The sequence below is a fragment of the Amphiura filiformis genome, chromosome 19 (genome assembly GCF_039555335.1).
Source record: "Amphiura filiformis chromosome 19, Afil_fr2py, whole genome shotgun sequence".
In the NCBI taxonomy this organism is placed as follows: domain Eukaryota; kingdom Metazoa; phylum Echinodermata; class Ophiuroidea; order Amphilepidida; family Amphiuridae; genus Amphiura; species Amphiura filiformis.
This window is the reverse complement of record NC_092646.1, coordinates 31,082,121-31,108,481: the sequence shown is the minus strand read 5'-3', so window position 1 is coordinate 31,108,481 and position 26,361 is coordinate 31,082,121. Positions and strand designations below refer to the sequence as shown.

The following is a 26,361-nucleotide window of genomic DNA, read 5'->3' as shown; positions in this document are numbered from 1 at the left end:
ATGATTGCACCGCGGCCTGGCGCACCGGGACAGATTCAAATGCGGGTCATTCCTACAACAAAATTGCCACCTGATCGTGTAGTGTTGACAAACATGACAAATAAAGATGGCAGAATGCAAGCAGTGCAAGTTGGTGGTACTATTGCACAAGGTCAAGGATCAGTTTCAGGCACTGCTAACATGGCTAACATTATTAAACAGGTGAGTATAATTGTTGAACACGTTGAATGAAATTCTGAATCATGGCTATAAAGCTTGGGGTGGTTTTGATTTTGTTGGCAGGGCATTTTTTTAACAGGTCGAAACGAAAGGCCGGCCGGTGGGGGGGGGGGGGGCAATTTTTGGCAAATGTGACTGAAATGTCCTGCTTGCTGCGCTCATATTCATGTATTATATGATATTGATAAGACAATTTTAAGCCTGGTTTTAAATTTGTTGGGTTGCCCATCTCCAAAATCATGGGGGGGCCTATAGGTTTTTTGGCATGCGAAGGGGCCAAGAGTTTTTGGCATGGCAAAGGGGGGGGGCAATTTTTGGCAAATCATTTTAAGAATTGCCCCCCGGGGGATTATTATGCGTCACAACAACGCTGGCCATCCCATCGCACATGGGGGGGTGAAATGAAAGCACAAATGTGACCAGCTCCAACAAAACCCGGAAGTGCGGAACAAGTCGCCAGGCATGTTTTTGAGTTATAGGCCTTGAAAAGATGACATTCCCATAAAAAAAATCAAATTTTGGAAAATCCTAATTTCATGGTACGGTACCTAATAGGTATTTGACCTTGGGACTGAGTGGACTTTTAAATCCTTGCAAATGAAAGTACTTACTTATTAGGCCCTTCGCACTTGATTATTAGTTTCCTGTTAAAGATTTTGAAAAGGGGACGAGGTGACTTTTAATTATTAATTATTAATTATCTTTTATTTTCTTTATTTAGTTTGAACTATTACAAGCAACTATTGACTCGTTTTGACTAGAGCGGGCATTTAATTATTTCACAACAATATTTGAATTTATAAATAAGTGAAGGTGGAGTTGTACTCTTTTTGTTCATTCATCATTATTGTTGATATTATTAAAGTCAGAAAATGGCAAGTAGAAGTAGTTGAAAGTTATTTTAAAGGAGAAAATTAGAAATAAAAATAAAATAATTAATTATTTTGAGATTTTCAATTTTGGACGCGGGCGGTAAATAGGAAACTAATAATCAAGTGCTAAGGGCCTTAAAGGGGTAACCCTATTGGTTTTGGATATGGATTGTCTTTAAAATTACATAATAATATCAAATATCGCCCCTTTATGCTGCTTTGTGAAAAAAAGCGAGAGCATTTTCAGCGTAAATGTGAATAAATAGCCAAATTTGCAATCCAATACCTTGGTATACGTGAATTGCATTCTGGGCAGGCAAGCAACAACACCAATTCCCGTTCGTATGACGAATGCTGACATGCTGTACAATGCCCGGCCCGTATTGAACGGAAAATATTTGGGTTTTTTCGTACCTTTTCAGAAAAAAAAGAAACAAAATATATTTCCCCTTGCAATATGTACATTTCAAATGAATATAAAAAAGTTTGGGTTAAAAATGGAGAGGGGAAAAAACCTTCCGATACCGGGTTTTGAACCGGGTACCTCGCGGGTAAAGCGTAATGCGCTAACCAATTGAGCTATTCAGCCCACTACATCTATCGTGGAATTTTTATAACTAAATACGGCGCACCGTCTCCTCAGCAGTTAGTGTGGTTCGCTTTTTTCACAGAATGTGTATGACGCGAAACCATTTATGGTAGCTGTTGAGGAGACTGATGATTCGCAATTAATTCCCTGCCCAGAAATCCAAGTAATTTTTATTATTTACAAAATGGTAGCCTGTAAAACCGCTGTGTTTCATGATTTCTCCGAAATACATCGACTTGGAGCGTCAAATTTCAGGATAGTAATGAGAAAAATAGTATCTATCATGTGATACCAAAACCTCATCAACAATGAAAAAAATCGGGGGGATGATGATGCTGTCGATCGGGTTACGGACCTTTAAAAAGAGGTTTATTTTTTAATCAATAATTCACGACAGTTGAACTACATGTATGGTCTATGGGGGTCAAAAACATCAAAGTGCTCCAATTTCGCCAAAAGAGGTGTCAAATTGTTTGTTTTGATCTAGAACAATTCAAATGTAGGATTACACCATCTAGGATGTTTCGTTACCTAGGTAACACAGCAAAATAGGTCAAGTACCATTGAGGCCTATTGACCTTGACCTATTTTGCCAGGTGTTGACGAATGGGGAGTAATTAGGATCATCAAAAAACAAATAAAGAACAGGGTGCATGCAGAACCTTGAAAAGCCAAAAAAGTACTTGAAAATCAAATTCCTGGAATTTTTTGAATAGTCCTTAAAATTCTTAGAAAGTCCTTAAAATATTAATGTGCATGCACCATCCCAAAGCCAGAGAAAATTATGTCTGAAACTATCTATATTTATTTCATTTTACAAGCATGCACATTAATATTTTTTAATAACCATGTACCTGTATGTAACTGCTATGTCTTCTGAAGGTATTTAGTTTTCAAACTATTTGTGCAAAAGAATAGGCCTACAAGATGGTTTCCGACATTGTTTCCAGTCTGTCGGATGGTGCATGCACAATTTTTTTGTACATTAATTTAGTTAACTATTCAGCTCTATTTGTGCAAAAGAATAGGCCTAGGAGATGATTTCTGTCATCGTTTTTCTGACTTTAGGATGATGCATGCATTAAAAAATAATTAATCAATAGGCCTACAAGATAGTTTCCGAAATAATTTTCTCTTAACTTTTAGATGGTTCATGCACATTAATATTTTTTATGAAACCATCTAAACTGCTACACATACTATATGTCTTCTGAAGGTATTTAGTCAACTATTTAGCTCTATTGGTGCAAAAGAATAGGCCTACAAGATGGTTTCCAACATCGTTTTCCTCCTGACTTGCTTCTGGTGGGTGGTCCACCTGAATCAATGAATTATTAGTTTAAAAAATGCTTTGTACATGGTTAAATATAGGAAAATGGACATTTTAAAATTGCTGTAACTTGAAAACGGAGCCTCTTTGAAAATTGGGTGTTTTTTTTTAAATTCCATTTGCTATTGTCATTTTTTCAATGTGAAAATATACATAGGCCTACTTGTGAAAAATAATAATCATCAGTGGCTTTCTGGGCAGTTCTGATTCGGATCCCGCTGGAACCCCGGGTATTGTTCTACTTACACACCTAGTGGCATCTCCGTAGGTCATCAAAAGGAAAATGAGTGTCTGTCTGTCCATCAGAGATCCTATAATAATGAGATAAGACACTCTCTACAAACTGCCTATACCATGCTATACAGCAGTTGAAGACATGCACTGCATGGCGTAAATCGCCGCCAAGTCTTACTACGATCGTGTAATGAGAAGATACCATAGAGTCCTACATATAGAGATCTGAGGAAGAGACGGTCCGAATTGACCTAGTGACCTATAATTTATCCGAGAATCACATTTTTAGAGTATAAGTCCGCCCACCGCTGTCAATCATTCTAATGAACAAATAAAACAAGCTCTGGCAATGACGTAATCCTAATTATAAATGAGAAAATCACATTGTACATGTATTGTACTGTCTGCTCACTCTGCTGTACTAGATGTCTTCCAACAAGTGCTGGAGTGTCGCGGTCCTGTGTCCATGTTTTCATTCCATTTGTCACCAGGGTTGCCAAAAGATTTCAGCCCGAATCGGGGGTCAAATAATCGAAAAGTAGCCCAATTTTTATCTTTACCATTGGTTTCTATGGGGCAGGAAACTATCGGAAGTCGCAGGAGCTATTAAGTTGAAAAGTCGCCTAATTTTTTTTTTAACCATTGGTTTCTATGGGACAGGAAATTGTCAAAAGTCGCGGAAAAATCTTCAAAAGTCGCCTAATTGGGCTACCAAATCGCTGGGTTTGGCAACCCTGTTTGTCACTGTCTCACACACAGTTCTTCACAGCAACACCCCCGACCCCACCAATTGTAAATACCTGTATTTATTAACATGTACAGGTACCAAAACCCAGGAGCAGTTATACATTCATCTGTTTTCGTATGTAAAAGGTACTTGAAAATTAATTTTTTGGTACTTGAAAGTCCTTGAAAAGTCCTTGAATTTGAAATAGAGGTGGCTGCACATACCAAATGCATAAGAATTGTAAAATTGTCCAATACAAGTATCACTTGCATACCAAGAGGACAAATATTAATTAGTGTCAGCTTCTTGGTTTCGGTCGACAGAGCGACTTTATAATATGCCACATTTCATCAACACTTGATCCTGAAACCTAGGATTGATTGCAGATCTATCAGAACCGGGGATGACCCCCCTTCTCTTTTTGAATAGCTCTGACACTTTAACGTGCACAAGGATGAATCCTCCTGAACACAGGACCAATGGCTTTACGTGACTTCCGAACCACGGACATCGCACACACACTACCTATATCTGCACATGCTAAGCAGTGTATGGGGACGAGAAGAAATTCTACAATTAAATTCTGTGCTGAAACTGAACTTAATTGTTGAAGATTCCTGACCATATAGGAACTTTTTGGGAGGCAGGAGAATTTTCACCCAAGGCAAGCGCAAGGCTCGAACTCTCGTCGATCGTATCTCCCGGCCGACAGCGCAATGCCTTAACCGCTCGGCCATCTCGCCTCCTTGATAGGCTTCAGGAGAATATAAATCTTTACCATTTGACATTGGTTTCATCTTCAGTGGCGGCACTAGGGGGCATATCCCCCCAATATTCTTCTTGTGCCCCGGCTGAAAATTTTTTAAAAATTGCCCCCCCCAAAAAAAAAAACGCACTTTGCCCCCTGAAAAATATTCCACCGCCCCTGAAAAAATATTCCACCGCCACTGTTTCGGGGTGTACATGTCATTGCCATGTTACACACTGCGGTTTTTTTAATTTTAAAAATACATATAATATTATGTTGAATGGAACAGTCCTTGATTTCACCTCATGAAATTGAAAATATTCTTACCATTGCAATCATGAACAATATTTGTGTACTTTTTTTTCAGCCTGGCTTTCAGCTTATAGCACCCAGAGGTCCAACACCTACCCTTATTCATCAGCAATTAATGTCACACAGTGCAGCAGGGAAACCAGACACACCTGTCGTTGTCAACGTCACCAAACCTGGACAACCTAACATGACAATGGTCTATACCACATCAAAGAGCCAAAGAACTGTAGGCCCTATAATAGGTGTGCCCTCCCTGATGCAAATGTCGCAACCAATGGTGACACCTGTACTGCAACACCCAAGTACATTGTCAGGGACGCAAATTCCAATGTCTCGGTCTGTAATTGAGAATGCAAGAAACAGGGTGACACACAATCATGCTAACCAGGCTCCGGAAACTAATCTAATTGTAAGTAAAACAGCATTGTGTACTCCAATCAGTGTTGTCACTAGACTGAATTTAGTGCCGGCTAAATTTCCATGTTATTTGTCCAAAATACTCTCATGGATCATTATTCAGCTGTTTTTAAGGGTAAAAAGTACAATTTCTCTATTTTAGTGCCGGCTGGCAAGTCCTCATATTCCTTTGAGTGCCGGTTGGTAAGCCTGAGTGCTGGTTCACCAGTGTAGTGACATCCCTGACTCCAATGAATTCATGCCCCATCTCTATGATAAATATCACCCACTATCTTTTGGTACTATGTTCCATAAATAGGCAATCACCGATTTGATGCACACTGATCCAGTAACTTGTCCTTAATTTAACTTAACTTAATAGGTTAAAGACCACTAATAGGCCTGGGCGATACATTGAAATACGATGAGGAACTATTTGTTTTCATGGCATTCAAAAGACTGCATTAAAATCGCTGAAATTGATCAAGTTATATAGCCAAAAAGTACTTTTTAGAGTTTGATGCTTCAAAATGGTACATTTTCTCTCATTATATGACATTTTTGATGTCATAGTACCAAAATTCATACGCACAGCTTCGGTTTTTAGTAAATAGTCGCCTTATCATATTGTAACTTTCAGCTTCGAGGGCGCACTGTCATTTTAAGGTGTTTACGGTTCAGCGTTAAAACAAGAAAAGTCTCAGGTCAACCTATGTTGAATTTTTGATCATTTGGCATCTAAATCATATAGTTTCACCTGATATTGGTGGCATTGAACTGTGAGAGTTCTGAATATGAGAAAATTCCACCCGAAATTAGGCATTTTCCCATTGAAACCCGTGTAATACATAATTAGTGGTATTTAACCTATAGAAACACTGAATTCTATGGATCTGATATTCGTCATGGAGACTTTTCTCCCGGACTTTTCTAGCTATTTTTTGCTTACATTTCTCAATATTTAACTGTATTTGCCCTGGCAAGAAAACGTGCATCTTCTTCGACTACTAAGGTATGTTTTTAGAACCCGTTGAGGTAGTAACGGGTTGAGGGGGGGGGGGACTTGTGGCATTAGTATTGGGTTTACGGCTGGTTTCTGTGATTTCAGGGCTTCTAAATTCAACAACCTTCGCTTGCCTGCGTATACATATAGAAAGCTTAATGATGATGGAAAATCAATGTTGATGATCATATAGACATGCCACTTTGTTAATTAGACCCACATGCACATTTTGTTGGTGATTTCCTTGCCCTAAATAACGTACATAGGCATATACGTGTAAATACAGTATAGGCCTAGGCTAGGCATTTTGCTTAAGCTTTAAGGCGCATGTAAGGCCTATAGTCATGTGTAAAATAAAACCTAGTCTTTGTGTACACGTTGTCTATGGGCCTCTACAGCATCTTGTGTGGCCTCACTCTATCCTAACTCAAGCCGAACCCTAACTTGATCTATAACTCTATTTTAAACCCATATCTAATCCTCGGACCTAGCCGTATCTCTATCCCTATCCATGAGCCTAGCCCTATAAAAACCCTATTCCTAATGCGAACCTGACCCTAATCAACAATTCTAACACTAAACAGCAAGCCTAAATCGGAACACTAACCCAAAATCAATCTTAATCTGATCTGATCGTGCTAGGACAGGCTACAGATACGAATCTCCAGATATAGTCCTAGGTTGAAGCAAAAACAGCGAAACAGTCATCATACAGAGTGTCCGAAAATCATTGATATTTTACTCGTCATGCTGTTTTCCAGAAATTTTCTTGTTAAAACATGTCTTGCAAATGTCAATGTTTACATTCATGGCATTTTACCCGAGATTTGAGCACTTTTGTGCTTATATAGGTTAAAGACCACTAATAGGCCTGGGCGATACATTGTAATACGATGAGGAACTATTTGTTTTCATGGCATTCGAAAAGACTGCATTAAAATCGCTGAAATTGATCAAGTTATATAGCCAAAAAAGTACTTTTTAGAGTTTGATGCTTCAAAATGGTACATTTTCTCTCATTATATGACATTGATGTAATAGTACCAAAATTCATACGCACAGCTTCGGTTTTTAGTAAATAGTCGCCTTATCATATTGTAACTTTCAGCTTCGAGGGCGCACTGTCATTTTAAGGTGTTTACGGTTCAGTGTGTTAAAACAAGAAAAGTCACAGGTCAACCTATGTTGAATTTTTGATCATTTTGCATCTAAATCATATAGTTTCACCTGATATTGGTGGCATTGAACTGTGAGAGTTCTGAATATGAGAAAATTCCACCCGAAATTAGGCATTTTCCCATTGAAACCTGTGTAATACATAATTAGTGGTATTTAACCAATAGGCAAATCATTTTATGAGTGTTGATAATAACATGTATGTAGTAACATAAACCATTTACCTCAAGTTTAAAGGCTTTCATGCATTAATATTTACTGTGTGTGTACCAGTCAGTACTGGGTACTAGCGATGTTTTAATTGTAATTGTAGAAAAAGACCTTTTTCCTTTGTTGTACTGATGACAACATTCTTTGTGGACATGCAGCTGATCAATCGTTTGGGGGAGGATTGCATTGTCACGATTTTGTGACAAGATAACTCGGAAAAATATGCAAGCAAAAGGTAAACTCTTTGCACTATTGATTAGAGTACATCTAATGCTGGTTTCATACTTTCTGCCGCTTGCTGCTTTTTTCTGCAAGCGGCAGCCGATTGACTCTGAAAGCCATTGTTGCTGCTCAGCACCGCTCCTAAATTGTATTTTGTTGTCATACGTCACAGCGGCACCGCTCCGAGATGACTTGAATTCAACTCCCAGCGGTGCTGCTGCTTCGGAAAAGCGGTGGAGTGATCGATATATCGGCTTGCCGCTGGACACCACTAGCGTTTCTGGTGCGACTGTGCAGTGAAGTATGAAACCAGCATAAGTCTGACATTTTTTTTCAGCCTGTCTGTCAGCCTATACCACTCAGAGGTCCAACACCTACCATTATTCATCAGCCTCATCAGCAATTAATCTCACACAGTGCAGCAGGGAAACCAGACACACCTGTTGTCAACGTCAACAAACCTGAACATCCTAACACGACAATGGTCTATACCACATCAGGAGGCCAAAGAACTGTCGGCCCTGTTACTACCCAGATGCAAATGTCGCAGCCAGTGGTGACACATGTACCGCAACAGCTGAGTACATCGTCACGGACGGTACCCATAGTGCAGATTCCAATGTCTCAATCTGCAATTGAGAATGCAAAGAAGTGCCAGGACTTCCTAGCGACGCTGATTAAATTGGCATCCAATGCTAACAATACTGAGCTAGAAACTGCGCGAAAAGTCAAAGATTTGGTGCAGAATTTAATTGTAAGTAAAACAATATTGCATGTACTCTATTAGGGACCGTTCACAAACACTTGTTAGGGGCCCCTGAAAAATTTTGACACTCCTAAGGGGGGGGCTGAAAAAAATGACCACAAATTTTCCTGGAAAAATTAATTTTATATGCTTTTCTATGGGGTTGACCCATAATTTTCATGTCAAAAAGGGGGGCCCTGAAATTTTTGAGGTCTGTAAAGGGGGGCCCTGAAAAATGTTTGCGGTGAATATTTTTTGCATCAGGCCCCCCTTACAAGTGTTTGTGAACGGTCCCTAATGAATGCCCCATCTTTATAATAAATGTCACCCACCAAATAATTCTGCTCCAATAACCCCCCCCCCCATACCATTTCCTAACAATAGTAACCGAAATGGTAACCTGAGCTTTATTCCTTTTTATTTGAAACCATAAAACCACGACTCTTGCATCTTATGCAGTACGATTTTACTCTTCTCCCACTGCAATATGCTTTACGTTTCCTAATCTTTCTTGCTTAGGGACTGTTCCCAAACACTTGTAAGGGGGGGCCTGATGCAAAAAGGGGGCCCCTGAAAATTTTTGACCCTCCTAAGGGGGGGGGGCCCTGAAAAAAATGACCACAAATTTTCCTGGAAAAATTGAGTTTATATGCTTTTCTATGGGGTTGACCCATAATTTTCATGTCAAAAAGGGGGGGCCCTGAAATTTTCGAGGTCTGTAAAGGGGGGCCCGAAAAAATTTTGCGATAAATTTTTTTGCATCAGGCCCCCCATAACAAACACTTGTAAGGCCTTACAAGTGTTTGTGAACGGTTCCTTAGTATGCTGTTACAATTGACCTTTTCGGTAAATCCCATAAGCCTTTGCGACTACATCATTTGACATCACACCGAATTTAACACCCCGGCACGGTGCATGCTGTATAACAATATTCCTGGTGGACATGCAGGGGGTCAATCGTGGGGAGGGGGAGGATTGAAATTTCACAGATTCTTGATAGTTGTAGCCCATCATAAATAATTTTAATGTATAGGCCTACAATTATGAATTGATTCAATAGTTATGTTACATCACCTAGAGTATATAAATTATTTCTTTTTTTAGGATGACAGAATACAACCAGAGGAATTTACACGGAAACTTCAAAAGGAAGTGCACTTTACAACTCAACCATACCTGGTGCCATTTCTCAAGGTTAGTATTCACTGTGTGCATGAACCCTACAATTTGTATTAGGGAATATAAAAAGAAGAATTCAAATAAACTGTTTAAAGTTGTGGGAAATTGGATCGTAAATTAGAGTGTCATACATAGAAATTGAAGACCTGAGCGCAAGAAGACTGTAAGTCCACTTGGCCCCTCAACATTGTATACACTATATAGTTTTGTATAGTTTGGTAATGTTTTATACATGTTCAGGGGCCAAAACAAATCTTTCACAACCTTTCATCATAGTATCTATGCTTTCATGATGTTTTAAATTCACCCTGGAATATGTATTAAACATTATAAAACCCTAGGAAACTATATATGTAACTTTATACATGTTGAGGGGCTAAGTGGACTTACGGTCTTCTTGTGCGCAGGTCTTCAATTATGAAGCAGGCCTACATAATATCTATACAGCGATACACTTTTTAATTGTTTCAGGAGAGTGGGAATAATCTGTGCCATATTTAAATTTGCAGATTTAACCCCATGAGAACTACCTGCCGATCTAACATTGCCTCTGATTGGTCAATTACATGATATCTTCATTTTAATCGCCAATCAGAATGGAGCTTTTGCAAATAATTCACCCCAATTTTTTGTGTGGTGAAATTATTCTAACAATGTTGCTGATTGGTCCAATTGATAATGAAAACTTCTTTTTGGCCAATCGGCAGGTAGTTCTCATGGGGTTAACTACCTGCTACTACCAGCAGGGAGTATTTTTCACTCAGATTGCAAAATACATTCTTGGGAACTGAATTCTCCCCCAAATTAAGGTCTTGAGAGATTAAATAAGTTTACAAACTGCTTGAGCTGGGGTATTAGGAGCATGAATTATGTATGAAAATTAAACAGTTTTTGGAGGATAGGAAACTGCCAAATGTGGGTTTTTAACATGAACCGAATCATGCTGATATCCAAGTGTTCTAGCTTCCTAGGAGCAGAAGATGAGACTGAAAAGGTGCAATCAAGTTAGCTTAATCGATAAGGCGTTCAACTATGATGCAAGAGGTTTGAGGGTTAATTCAAACTCTGCCGGGGTTTAGTATGCTCTCATGGAAAAACTGAGTTGGCCCAAAATTCCCCTGGACAAGGAACTTACTGCTAATTGTCTTATTGTAACCCATACAAAACTTGGGGAGCTGATCCTAGCTGAAAAGGTCAATTGTGGAATGTCTAGGGTGTTTATAGACTTGCAAGGAGTCCTCAGGCATGTTAATTCTTCCAAAACCACAACATGGCCCTGTTTACAGAGAGAAGTTAGGACGACTTCAAATTCGACATCAAATTCATATTGCGACCAAGGATTAGCATAAATTATTTTCTGACAGGGTATTTTCACAAGCAGAGAATGTATGTAGTCGACTTAAACATGTTTAAAAAAAGTGAATTCGACTTTTACGCCCTCTCTTAAAGGAGTAATTCGCGATCATATCATCCTCTTTTTATGACATTTTTCAGTAGCTATCCACAAAAAAGATTATTCCCAAAATTTCAGTTGATTCCGATTTTGCATTTGCGAGTTATGCATGATTATGTGTATTAATTACACTGCTCCATAGACAATGCGTTGTAATTTCGTTCTGGTATACCAGCATGAAATTCAAATTTCACAATATCTTTGCTGAACGAATTAATCTGCAAGAATTTTTTTGTACATAAACATTATGTAGCCAGAGGTATCCAGCGGTATAAAAATCTCAAATTACCATTCCTGCACCTTTCTTTGTAATGTGAATGTGATAATCTGGGAAGTTTGTTTGTTTACCCAGGTTGGTCCGTGAGGGACACATGCTAATCCATGGGAAATCCATGGCCCGTTCCAAGCTCATACTATAAAAATGCACAAGCCTGGATAGCCAGTGTGGGCTAATAAGATGCATGCTGGCCTAGATAGCTTTGATAAACAAAGCAAGAAATGGAAGACAATAGCAAGGAAAGGAAGAAAGAGAGAAGGCCACTCCCAAACAATTGTACAATTTTACTCTTAGCCCATACTTCGTTCTCAAGCCCCGATGCAAAGGCTTGCTCAGCTTATTATTATGGGCCTACATAGTTCTTTAGCCACAGAGAGAAAACTTAAAATTAGTAAATGGATAAAATGGGACATTAAAATATTAAAATTTGATATGGGCCTATACTGAGCAGTTCATAGTGATCAAATGGAAATGATCAAAAATTGAAAGAATAAGAAGAGACGAAACCTTGTATCAAGGCTAGAGGCCCATGCCCCCCCCCCCCAATTTTGAAAAGTAAATAAAAAGTCCCAAAATTTGAGAATTTGTGAGCGTAGCGAGCAAAAATATTTGTTTTTTTACTCTTTTTTTGACAAAAAGGCCCAAATTTTGGGAAGAAAGTCCACTTTTCACAAAAAAATCACCCACCCCCTTGGAAAAAAAGGTCCACTTTTTCAAAATCAACACCCCCCAAATGAAATCCTGCATACGGGCCTGTAAGGCTAGGGTGTGTGTGGAAGGAGTCATCAGAGGGGTTAGTATTATGGGGAAGGTATTTGTACAATGTAAGAAAACTCACATGTCACCTGATTTTCAGGAGTTTTGATTATTATGTTATCCAGCTATTCACTTCTATTTTATCAACGTTTCTATATACTTAACAGAAAAGCTTGCCGTTACTGCGTCAGTCCTTACAGAGATCAGGTGCCACTCTCCAAGGTATCAATCCACAGTCATTCCAGTCTCCTGCTGCAGCCACCCCTACCTCAGTCAAGGTGTCTAAGGCTGCTACCGTCACTGCAGGGTTGCCGTCAAAGCACATGATATCAACAATCATCTCGGCCCAGCAGATGGAGCAGATTGTGCAGAAACGTGTGAAAGCCGAGTTGGCTCAGCAGCAGTTGGCTGAAAAAACTAAAGCACAGGTAAACAAGGGGATGCAGGGGCGCCCCGACGGGGTACTCATGTAAATGTGGTAGGGTTTGTGCAGCGGTCAAGGGTCCCATTTTCAGGCCCTCCAGCAGTTTCTTAAGACCCACATTTGGAACATGCTCCAGTTCTTTGAGCCTCAAACTCTGACAATTGTAGCTCTTTAGCCGAAATTTGGACAATTTTGAATTTTTTTTGGGCCAAATTTGGCTAAAGACCCCCTTTAAATGTTGAAATTTCAGTTCATCAAGCCCCTATTTTGCTCAAAATCAGTTCTTAGTTCCCGCACACCCCTACCCCTATATATTTACACATTCCCTGTGTGACCTCGGGGTCATTGCAAATGTACAATAATGTTAGTTGGGAATTTGTGCGGTAATAAAACTGTGTCTCAGTCTAAACAGCAAGGGTATCAGTACATATACAAGGATTATCGTATACGGTATACTCAAAATGCGGTATATTCACTATAAACACGCTCATTGTTACTTGCAGTTCAGAACACATTTCAGTTGAGGCAAAGTCAATGTCAGTATGCAGATGATGTCACAAAGCATTGTCCCAACCCGACATTTAAAATGCTATTAAAATGTTTTGACCATAATGGTGTTTATAACACCATTATGTTTTAAAACATTTTTGTGTTTGCTGAGCTTGTGACTGGCACAATTATTGGGCGATTTCACAAAAGGTCATCTGTTCAAATCTGTCTCCAGAAGATATGATGCATGGAACAAGTACAAAGCAATTAAGTCAATCAATATCACTTCAACTGGGGAAGTTTATGCATGCATCGTGTCTTTTGGAGGCAGATTTGAACTAATGACCTTTCGTAAAATCGCCCTATGTTGAATGGGCCAAGCATTCATCTACATAATGAAATATGCACTGACCTCACTGCCACATCAGGGTGAATAGTGGTAACAGATTCTTCATGTGCTTTCATTCCACATAATAGGCCTCTAATGACCAAGATGATGATGATGTACAGCTTGTTGAACCAGAACCAATTACCAAACTGAAGTAAGTCAAAGTATTGTTTTACTTTGTGGGAGCTATAGTAGTGCTAGCTTTTCAAACAATGGGTCAAAAATGTCAACTTTTGCGAAACTATGGATCAAAACAATTGAATAAGGGGTTCAAATGACCTTCAGCAACCTCATAATGGTAATTTTGTGGGCCAAAAGCTAAAAGAATGCACCTACATGTATGACCCCATGACTCAAATTAGCGCTACCCCTGTGTGGGATGAATCTTTTTCTCTCTTTATAATAAATGTGTGTGTGTGTTTGTAATTATAGCAAACAGGAACATATTCATTGGGGAGGGGGGGGTAATATACTTTTTTTTCTCAGATTCAACTTGGAAGTCTCTAAGAATTTTACTAGGGTACATAAAGGATAGGCCTACATACTACTATATGCTGAAATAGCCACAAGATCCGAGTGCATGTTTCACCCAAGCAATACGGATTTTCACAAATTGCTGCTTATTTGCTATTTCTCACTGTTTAACTCTATATAGAGAAAGCAGTAGGAACAATTTGGGAAAAGTAGTCATTCAGATGATGTAGCCACTTTGGGTAGTTTGATTGGACATTCCAGAATAAAACCAGGAAGTTTGTGGTCTTTAATTGGTTACTATTATCGTTCACTACAGTCAGGTATATGTAGGTAAATACCTGGGGGGGGAGGGACACTCCCATATATTGACATACGTCATGTGCCCATGAAATGACCCCACTATTTTTGGCAAATTCTACACCCAATGACCCTGTTTTTTCAGTAGCCTACACTGAATGAACCCCTTTTTTGAACAATTAGTCCTCAAAATTCTATTTTGTACTGTAACATTGGGTAAAAAGCTATTTTTGATTGTTAATGATGTGAATTTTGGGCGCTCCCATACAAAATCACCCCATTTTTGACAATGCCAACACCAAATGACCCCCTTTTTTCTGAAAATTTCTACACTGATAGACCCCTAGTTTCGTACTCTGGTGAGCACAATTTTACTCAATCAGTTTTCAATGATTTTGAATTGTTACCTGAGACTATTATACCTGATTCAGGTATAATAATAGTCTCAGTTGTTACATAGATATTATGAAGAGTTTGTTTCCAAACCATGTTAAGTCCACAAACACATGTTTATGATTTACCTGTGTGATATTGCAATGGGTTGTGATGCTATATAGGAAAAGTAATTTCAGTTGGATGCACCATTACAAAGCAAACAGTGGATGGATGCACAGTGACAATACTGTGTGAGGCAGTTGGTTCCCAAATGAGAACAATAGTCTTCATATTGTTAAGCTGCATTGTTGTGGTAAATAATAGCTTGTTTATGGTACAACTCATTGTTGCTAATGTCAAACTTGCCAAAGTAATTGTGATTGTATCACATAAGTAAATGAAAAACATGTGGTTGTGGTCTTAACATGGTTTGGAAACAAGCTCTTCATATATATATGAACTGAAAAAGAAATAAGATAGAAGTCAATTGGGGTAATATTACAACTATGTTCAATTGTCACAAACTTATCTCTTCAGATTGTGTAATTCAGTGGGGACAATTTTCTACACACCGCATAATTTACTATAATGTACTTGTTTAAAACTTATTTTTGGGTTTTTTATTATGATGGTTTTGTTATCATCAAATTGTGATTCTTTTTGCTGTTAAAAAGTCTAGCTTTTTTGTATGAACAAAATTTCTTCCATTGAAAGTAACTTTTCATATTAATGATTTTATTTTTATATCGATATAGTAGTCAAGCTCCACTGAAGAGAACAATGCCTGAACCGATAACACTAGCTAAACGTCCACGGAATGCACCGGCACCATCGACTCCTAATATGCCTACTCCATCCCCTGTAACATCATTGAGAAAATTCCAGTCCCCATTGCAGTCCCCTGTCAGAACCTCAAAGCTGTCAACTCCCAAATTGACCCTGAAGTCTGTCTCCATCAGGAGGAAGAGGGTGCACAAGAGAGTACAGGTGGATGAGGAACAGGCAGAGGCTTTGGAGTCAGAAGATGAATCCGATAAGCCACTGAGGTTTGATATTTTTCTGTTGTTCTTTAACCCCCTGGACACTACTGATCATCTAACAGCATTTCTGATTGGTTGATAACTTGAAATACTCATTTCAATTGCCAATTATAATGATTATGACTAGGCTTTTTAAAAACTATTTATGGTCAAACTTGCATTTGCATATGAACTTATTAATACCCTCCTTGATTGGTTCAAAATTGGACACAATATTCATTTTGGCCAATTGGCAGGTAGTTCTCATGGGGTTAAGGTGGACTACTCCACACTAAGGAAATTTAATCCGCATCAATACCACAAGCGTATACCGTGCACTATACATTGGTTCCCCTCTAGCTCGGTAGTGACATCAATGCCTTTTGATTCGCTGTTGCGCCGCAAGTGTGCCGACAAACCGCTCCTTGTACGGGTGCGTGTATGCTTTACGCGATCAACTTTGCGTGCGCAATTAGATACTGCAACCAACAAAATACGCACCTACATCTGTACCATTACCAAACTTGAAGCAAAGCACAGTATATGCAATGTGTGGTGAGCACAAGCAATGCTATATACCAGTGTGACTTAAACTGGGTCTTAAGGCATACTTCCACATGCATGACACGCTGCATGTGTGCACTTCGCGCTACTACTGCATAAAATTTGCGCTGTTTGAAGCAAGTCCACACGCCAGATCCGTACCTCAAAAGTAGACAGTGATGTGGATTTACTGCCCACGTAGAGTTGTCCAATGTTAGTATTAGTGGACCTTTCTTGTTATTGGCCATATATATGAGATTCCTATGAAACTATGGGAGTCATCATCAAATAATTAAATTTTAGATTTTTCAACAAAGTGAAAGAACATTTTGTATGCTTGAAGATGATATCTTTCCCATTAATGTTGTATGTAACAAATATACAGTATTCGTTCCATTAACTGCCCATAAGCACCCACCCAATGACTTTACAACAACAAGCAAACTATGGTATTTAGAGAATAAAGGTATTGTTTTTAACCGCTGGAGTGCATCTATCGTCTCATATAACACGGGCGACATCATTATTTTCGAGTTGTTTTACACTTCAATTCAAATAAAAATATTATACAAATTTTAATCAACTTAAATCTACATTTTGCAAGGAATTTGTTGCTGTGCGCCTCTGATTGGTCCAAATAGCGAGTATGCGTATCGCGTTGACGCACACGCGATGACCCGTGTGATATCGTGTCATATCACACGGGTAAAGCTGGGTAAGAACCAATAAGATTGCAGGAACGTTCTCTAGAGTTTAAGAATAGTTTATAAACTGCCCATGCAAATCTGAATCATTGTCTGAAACTTATGACATGGTGATGATGATGAATGAATATTTTGGGTCTTTTTTACATATTGTATGTGAAAAATAAGTACCCACCCAAATTTACATTAAGCGCTCTGGGCGGTTAATAGAACAAATACGGTATTACAAATTCCTTATTTATTTTTTCTTAACCATTTTCATTATTAACTTTAAAACAAAAACATAAATAATGTGACTTATAAAGCACCTATTACAAAGTGGGCAGGGAGCTCTAAAAGAGAAAAGACAAGAAAAGAAAAATAGCTAAACAGTGGGAAAGAGGTGGATTTTAAGAAGGCTCTTGAAGGTGATGATAAAAAACCATGGATGGTGTTGGGCAACTCGATCCAGAGGCGTGGCCTTGCAGTTGAAAAGGCACGATTTAGCCGGCTTGTTTTTTGGAACGACTGGGGCACTTTGAATGTGACAGCAGAGTCAAGGGCTAGGGCATGTGGGGTTTGCCACCATTTTTTAAACAATATTTTAACAATATTTTTCCACATTTCTGTTGTCAAAGTTCATCACATCAGGCAGTCGCAAAAGCAGGCGAGACTCATGATTTGAGAACCACCGGTCGTCAATGTTAATTTCATCATGTTATCTTTGTGTACTTTTTTAGCCTTTGTCATGGTTTACTTAATGAATGTAAAAAGCAAATCTGTTGATGTAACACCCTTTTACTTGCTTTTGTATTTTCCAGATTCATGTTCCAGGCTGACAAGAAGAATGTGTCGCACAGTGCAACGCAAGTGGTGGAACATGACTTGTGCGGTGGTTGCTGTGTGTGTCGTCAGTTGAAAATCAAGCAAGAAATCGAAGATGATATCATCACCGTGGAGCAAAAACAGATTGGCATCAATCTTGAACCCGGAATGAGCAGAGATGGCTTCCATGACGTACCTTTAACAGCTCGGGTGTCGCATTCAAAGGAAAGGCAGTCTGGATCATCACCAAGCAACTCTGCGTATATGCAGAAGAGATTTGATATGCTGATGAGGGAAAGAAACTCATATAAACTAGAACTGGAGAGAATGAATGAAGAGCAAGCCAAAGAGAATCAAGAACCATCTGTGAACCAGTTGACTAAAAAGTTAGAAGATAGTTGCCAGAAGAACGAAGATTTGCAGAGACAATTAGATAAGGCTACTTCGGAGAGAAACATTCTGAAGAAAGAATTAGAACTTATACGAGTGAGCCAGAGTGTTGGTGCTAATGAAGCGCTAAACAGAAGCCTTGCTCAACTGAAAGATGCCTCGGAGGAATGCGATATGTTGCGAGAAAGCAGAGCGGATCTTGAGAGACGCGTGAATCAGTTTACTAAAACTTTGAGCGAGAAATTGGACGTACAGTCCAGAGAGATTCAGGATGATTTCAATAAAAAGCTGAGAGAAGCATGTGAGCGAGCGGCGAGTGCTGAAGTTAAAGCAGACAGTTTGAAGGAGGAGAACAATGTTTTGGTGGATGAAGTTGCTAACTTGAAAGGACTCACGAGTCAGGCAAAAGATAGTTGGCAGAAAATTCAGGAGAAAGCCAAGAAGTTGGATGAGGATTTAGTGCAGGTTGTAGGGAATTACCAGGAGTTGAAGAAGGAGCAAGAAGTTTTGGAGAAACAGTTAAAGGATGTAAAAGAAAAAGAAGCAAAAGCAGTCAAGTTGTTGGCAGAGGTGAAACCACAACTGACGCAGGCGATGGAGGCATCCAAATATTTGCAGAGCCAATTAGATAAGACTATTTCAGAAAGAAATATTCTGAAGAAAGACTTGGAAAATCTACAAGAGAGCCAGAATGTCAGCGCTAAAGAAGTGCTAAATAGAAGCCTAACTCTACTGAAAGCACAGACTATGCTGAAAGCTGCCTGCGAGGAACGAGATATGTTACGACAAGGCAAAGCAGATCTGGAGAGACGTGTGAATCAGTTGGAAGTGCAGTCCAGAGAAGTTCAGTATGATTTAAATAAAAAGTTAAGAGAAGTGTGCGAGCGAGCGGCAAGCGCAGCAAAAATAGCTGACTATCTAAAGGAGCAGAACAAAGCCTTAGCCTTGAGTCTTTTGAGCCAGGAAGAAGACAAGCATAGAATCATAGTGGAAAAGGAGAAGCAAGTGCAAGAAGCAGTATCTCAAAATATAGAAGACTGTAAAAAAAAGGTGCTAACTCAATGCAAAGAGTGGGAAGAAAAGACGAACGCTAAACTCACAGAGACGCTCCGTGAGAAAGAGGAACTTGTCGAGAAAGCCAAGAAGTCTGAGTCGGATTTAGCACAGGTGGAAGGGAAATACCAGGAGCTGGTGAAGAAACAAGAAGTTTTGGAGAAGGAGCTTAAGGACACAAAAGAGAAAGAATTGAAAGCTGCAAAGGTGTTGGCAGAGGTAAAACAACAACATACTAGTCAATTGGAAGATTGTAGGCAGGAGTTACAGGTGGGTATGGTTACTGGCATTGTTTAAAGCCTTAATGTACAATCTTTTTTTCAGAATTTACCTTATTTTTTTTTTTCAAAACCGATTTTTTGCCATATTTGTAATACTCACACATGTTCCAACTTAAGAGTAGACGAAGTATTGTTGGTCGAAGCAACCTAAAAATCGATTCTCATTATCAAGATCAATGTATTATTGAAAATTAACACCTTGATGTTTTGCAAAAGTTCATTCTACAAATCGTATACTTTACAAACTTGCTTAATTTATTGTTGTTTTGTACGTAATTTACAAAAGTGTTGTTGTTTCAGCCCTCTTTACAACGTAACTCAAGGACCGCAGCACCTATAAAAGTATATATGTGATATTTTAATTCTTCTACACGCTTGCTATGAATTGAGCAATACAGTTTTAACCAAAGCTCACTACCATTCGTAAGATGCTGTGAACTACCAAATCACAACAGTTTAAAATAATTAATAACCTTAAATCTATGAGCAAACTGTCAAATTTGCCCTATTTGTAGTAAAACAGGATGATTTTCTGTTGGTCCGACATATTATCATAATTTTTAGATTATGATAATATGTCGGAACGACTTGCAAATCGTAGTCTTCTACACAGCCAGTTTGGTTACGCTCCTTCCACATGTGGAGGGAGCGTAACCAAACTGGTTCCGTAGGAGACTAACTCTGAGGCCGCACTCGCCGTCCTATTCCAAATAGTGCGAGATATTTCGAGTGATAGAGGTGAAGTTCATGATGTTGTTTCTTTGCAAATACCCAATGTTTTTCGCGTCCAAATGTATTGGGAACTTTCTTAATGATTGCATATTATTATTTTGGAAGAAAAAAAGAAAAATTTAAAAAGATTGTACATTAAGGCTTTAAAGCATATTGAAATGCATTGAATTGTATTCAACCTAATAATAGTATTTGAGTCATATAAAGGGATTCCTATTCCCCTTGAGGTGATAATGTAACAGGATTCATTACCATAGCAATAGGTTAAAACAAGTTTTGAATATATTGCCCTGCACTACAAGCAGATTGCACACATCACCTGTGTATACATGTCTGCAATCACAGATTGAATACAATACTGCTCTTTTCAAAGATACTAATCTTACAGGTGTGAGTGATCAGCATGATATGAATATTCTATAGAATTATGATCCAAATATTTATCCCTGTTCTTTCACATGGTGCAATGCAGAGGTACCGTGTGAATGTACTAGTGCAGTGCGATATATTAAAAAACTGTTTTAACCTATTGCATGCTGTGGTAGTTAATCCTGTTAATCGTCACTTCTACAGTGAATTAAGTACTATGTTTTGAAGGGCCAGTGGTGGTGGCATAAGGGAATGCCACCCAGTCAAAACTTTTAACCCCACCCCCTGGAATTCACTTTACCCTCCCCAAAAATGTTTTTCTGGTGCCGCCACTGGAACGGACACTTCATAAACGGGTGCGACTAGATCGACAGCTTCATCTCCCCCCTTTATCCTATCGAAATGGGGAATTTGGCATCAGAAGAAAGCTTATCATTTTCTAATAATCCTTTTGAAATTGTAGGTTTGAAATAGATGTTTAGATGCTATGAATGCAGGGTCAGAATTTCGTTTCACAGTGCGAGAATCAATCTTGATTCTTGCAGAATAAATCAACTTTTGTGTAAACTACAAACATTGATTCACGCAAATCTGTTTACGAGAATTGATTCTCTGATTCACCCCGCAATTCTGACCCTGTGAATGAAAAGGTGAAAGCCCCTTCCCCCATTGTGGTGACTTACCACCTATTATACTGCTCTGGGCTGTAGTGAAACCTTATTTTTGCCTATAATATCAAAACCACCTAGTGCAATTTAACCCCATGAGAACTACCTGCTCATTGGTCAAAAAGAGATTTTCATTATCAATTAGACCAATCAGCAACATTGTTAGAATAATTTCACCACACAAAAAATTTTTGGTAAATTATTTGCAAAGCTCCATTCTGATTGGTGATTAAAATGAAGATATTGTGTAATTGACCAATCAGAGGCAATGTTAGATCGACAGGTAGTGCTCAGGGGGTTAAATCAAACTTGGGAATCAGATTTTGGTACAAACCTCGATTTGCAGTACAAAGTACAGTTTTTTAAAAGGAAAATTGTTCTATGCAAACAACAATGTTGAATTTAGAATACCTATAGGCAGTGGTGTAGCCAGGGGAGGCAAATTGGGAGGAGCCCCCCCCCCCGCAAGAATTTCTACGACCTGTGGAGAGTCGTAAGGCAATTTTGAGTCACTTTTTCGGGGATGGGCTGATCTGAGAAGGATACACCATAATTATTTGTTATGGTGTTTAAATATTTTCCACCAGGTTATGGTAAAAGAAATCAGACAACAATACGAAGAAAAGCAGCAAGAGAGCATCAGAAAACTTACTGCTGCTCAACAGGAAGCCATTGACGTGCAAAGACAACAACATGAAGAAAAGGAGCAAGATATTGCCAGAAAACTTGCGGCAGCTCAACAAGAAGCCATCGACATGCAGGTGATGGTGAAAGAAATCAAACAACAAAATGAAGAAAAGCAGCAAGATATCACTAGGACACTTGCCGCAGCTGAACAGGAAGCCAGCGATGCGCAGAACAAGTGGGAAGACTCAGAGAAGAAGGCCAACGACCTAAATCAATCCCTACAGTCGCTTAGACAAGAACTCAATCAACAAAATCAAGTGTTGGAGGGTCTGCGTGTTAATGTGTACAATCTTCTCAAAACTCTGCTTGATCAAAACGTTTTAGATAATTATGTTAACGATCCAAGAAGTACCCAGGTGGATGATATTCTGGAGAGAGTTCTGGATGATAACGGTCAAGAGTGCGTTTGATTTGGAACAAAGTAAACATTGATTCAGTGATTCGGGACATACAGGGATACTCTGCAAAAGTTTGCACAATGTCAATATCATACTTACCAGTCATCTTAGGGAATTTAAATAAAGGCACTTAATTTAATGCCCACGTGACCAGATATGGGCACTGACATTACAGCTAGTAGACAGGATGTCTGGAAAAGTGGCACAGCGGGTGGTCTTCCTGTGTATTTCAATTGGAAACGTGGGATGCATGTCCAGATTTTGTAGCAAATTTGTCATTGTTTTGCAACTTTGTAGTATTATTCCGTTGATAACTTTTTTTCCATCGGTAAAAACTTCCAAAATTTACTTCTTGACCCCATCAGTGCAAGCACTGTTTTTCAGGGGTGCCCAGGGGTCAAACAAAATACATCAAAATCTTTTAAAAACACATACATTAAAATTAAATATGAAATACAGATAATAAGATAGAATTGCACATGTATACAATATACTTTATAACTAGAGCGGTTCTCGACATGCGCGGTTCTCGACGCAAAGCGTCGGCCGCAATGCCTCCACCTCGAGGCGTATCATTTTAAACGGTGCAATTTCACTAGGAGCTGGCCATCTGTAGATGACAGTGTAGGTTTTTAGGAAAAGTGTAACAAATGAAAGATCCTTGACCCAATCGATAGCCTCATCCCATTATGTTAATTAATTTATATGCAAATTGTAATATATTTTCAAATTATATTTGTCACATATTATAGGTACCCATTGCCTCTATCCACTCATGCAGATATTTTACTTTTCCAGTTCATACTTAAAGAATTACATGGTAGAAATGCAAAAAGGGGGCTACAATTACCCCGGTCTCCCCTACTTAATAAATAAGAAAAAAAACGAAAGAAGAAAAACAACTTTAAATAAAAAAACATATATTTCTATTTCTGAAATGGGGGGGGGGAGGGGGGGAACATAAATTTTTTACATAGGGACAAAAATGGGCTTCCAAAAATTTAACTCTAAATGTTGACTGTACCCACCAAGTTTCATGCCCATACAACAGTACCCCTGGGTGACCCCGGATGACCCCAAAATGATCTTCCAATAATTTTTAACTCTAAATGTTGACTGTACCCACCAAGTTTCATGCCCATATGACAGTTTTAAGTTATTTGACCTCAGATGACCCCTGGGTGACCCCGGATAACCCCAAAATGGTATAAAAACACATGTTTTTAGCCGTTTCATCATACACAGCAGGAATGTTGCTGACGTTTATCGCCTCTTAAAGTTGATTGTACTACGCAGGATATGACATTATATTTAATACAATGTGTTACAATTTACTTAACTTGCCATCCCCCTTTTGGTAAAAGCTCCTTAGGGAATTAGTCCAATACTCCTATTTTCCATGTAATTTATGTTCTGTCTGTCATCAAAGTAATTTATTTATTAAAAAACAGAATCCCCCCATGTGTTATTTAGTTGCCTTATACATTTTCAGCAGTTTGGATGGTATTTATCTGGAAAATTCCTATGTCTTAGCATTGTAGCACATCTACTGATCACTTGGTGATCTTGGTATGGTGGCGCTCATAGGTCACATGGGCATTAAATTATTATTCTGGTGCCTTTATTTAAATGCCCAATGATGACTGCTTACAGGTATAGCAAGTTGATATCCTGATGCTACCAGCATTTCAGTGGTGTCTAGCGATGTCTGAAAGTTGCCTTAAAGTCAACAATCAAGTGGTTACAATTTGATGCCAGGAGACTGCCAATCGCTTTTCTGATCAAGCGATGGAAATACATTAAGAAAAAAACATTACGCTGCTTACTACTGTAGTATATGAATATTGACTGCTTTTTATTCGGGGCATGGTTAAAATTATTGGCCTGGGGTGATCTCAAAACCATGGCTATGCCCTGAGGTATGATCTATGTATTCATGGTTTTGAGATCACTGCAGGCCTATAATTTTAACCATGCCCCGAAACAAAGCAGTCAATACATGTTTTATATACCAAATCTTAAGATTCTTGTCATCTGTTTGGTTAAAAGCATCGATTTTGGGAAGAGAAATTAATAGTTTAAATGCGAATGGCATGGATTACAATCTGCAATTTCCGCGTAATTATAGCGCGCAAAAAACATTAACACATGCGTAATGTCATTTTACGCTGGGAACAAAACACACGCAGGACTATGCCCGGGGAATAGTTACTTTTGCGGGCATAGTCAAAATTATGCCCGCGCTTTTAACCAATTAGATGGCAGGAAACTTTAGATGAGGTATTTAATATATCAGTATGATGTGGGTATTAGTGTGCAGTTAAGCAGCTAACTCTAGAAATGTATCAATGTGCATAATTAACCAAACAAAATTGTTTGATTGGCATAACCTGACCGACCCTAAAAATAGACCCAATCCTAGACTTTCTTTCTTTGTTATGAATTCCCGTCGTAAAAGCCTATCCCACAACTTTCTTTCTTCCTTCAAAAAATTGAAATTAATAAGAAAATTTTTAGAAAAGTTCCAAGGTATTTATCATACCTAATTTCCCGCTTAAAATGTGTGTCTAAAAAAAACCGACCGACCTACCCTAATTTTATTTTATGTTACGCCAATCAAACAATTTTTTACGCCTAGGTCAATTTGATGTGAACCCCCTGAGCACTACCTGCCGATCTAACATTGCCTCTGATTGGTCAATTACATGATATCTTTACTTTATATCACCAATCAGAATGGAGCTTTGCAAATAATTCACCCCAATTTTTTTGCATGGGGAAATTATTCTAACAATGTTGCTGATTGGTCCAATTGATAATGAAAACTTCTTTATGGCCATTCGGCAGGTAGACAGGTAGCTCTCATGGGGTTAACAACACGTACGTAGATTTCAAAACATCAAGATGACCATAATGTGCACAAGGATGTTTTCTGTAATTTAAGTTTCAGATATCTGTGACAGCAAATGATAGAGAAATCACCAAGTTTTGAAACACATAGCAATGGAAAGTACAGATTCAAAAGTTGCAATTTTCGCTTCTGTCAATGTTTATCTGTGCTCCATTTCCTTATTTATTATATATTTCTCAGGCATGCATCCTCTGGATCCTCACATTTAATATTTAATGTCTCATATTGACTGATGTCCTGCTAGGACACAGCAGATCTGAGTTTATCTGTAGGATGAGGTCCCATTTTCCGCAGCACCATATGCACTTTTAAGTAAAATTTACGGGTGTGTACCAGATGTGTGTATTCATTGTGATCAGGGGCATAGCCAGGCCTGTCACGGTAGCAGGGGGTGGATGCACCCCCCCCAAAAAATGCCAAAGGCCCAAAAAGTCCCATTTGCGAGCATAGCAATCAAAATGATAGGTTTTATATGCTTTTTTGGTCCAAAAATGTCCAAATCCACCCGCAGTCCAAAAAGGTCCAAATTTTGAAAAAAAAAGGTCCACTTTTTAAATATCAGCACCTCCCCCCCCAATAAATCCTGGCTGCGGGCCTGAGCATAACCAGCTTTCTTTGTCAGGGGGCAAAATAAAAATTATGGGGGAAAAGACAAACAAAATTTTGACCCGGAATATTATCGGAGGGTATTATACGGAAGTCTTGACAGTCTTATAAAGTGTCACATACGTATGGACCAGTATAACATTGAAATCTTTAAAACTGATACACTAAATTCAACCCATAAAGTATCAAAACAATTATAGATGGTCAGATATATCGGGAACTGAAATATATAGCAAAAACTTATTTAATGTATATAAAGCGCAGCTTTCTCCTGCGCATTTTGATACCTCTTTTGTTGCTC

The 26,361-nt window shown here is 38.7% G+C and overlaps 1 protein-coding gene across 1 annotated transcript; it reads left to right on the top strand.

Moving 5' to 3' along the window:
* LOC140140496 (uncharacterized) lies at positions 1 to 22,555 on the top strand. The gene is made up of 9 exons (XM_072162254.1): positions 1 to 201; positions 5,087 to 5,440; positions 8,376 to 8,792; positions 9,888 to 9,977; positions 12,616 to 12,876; positions 13,839 to 13,903; positions 15,651 to 15,941; positions 17,962 to 19,678; positions 22,046 to 22,555. The coding sequence occupies exons 1-9, from the start codon at positions 1 to 3 to the stop codon at positions 22,553 to 22,555; spliced, it is 3,906 nt and encodes a 1,301-aa protein (XP_072018355.1).
* Positions 22,556 to 26,361: the final 3,806 nt, after the last annotated feature.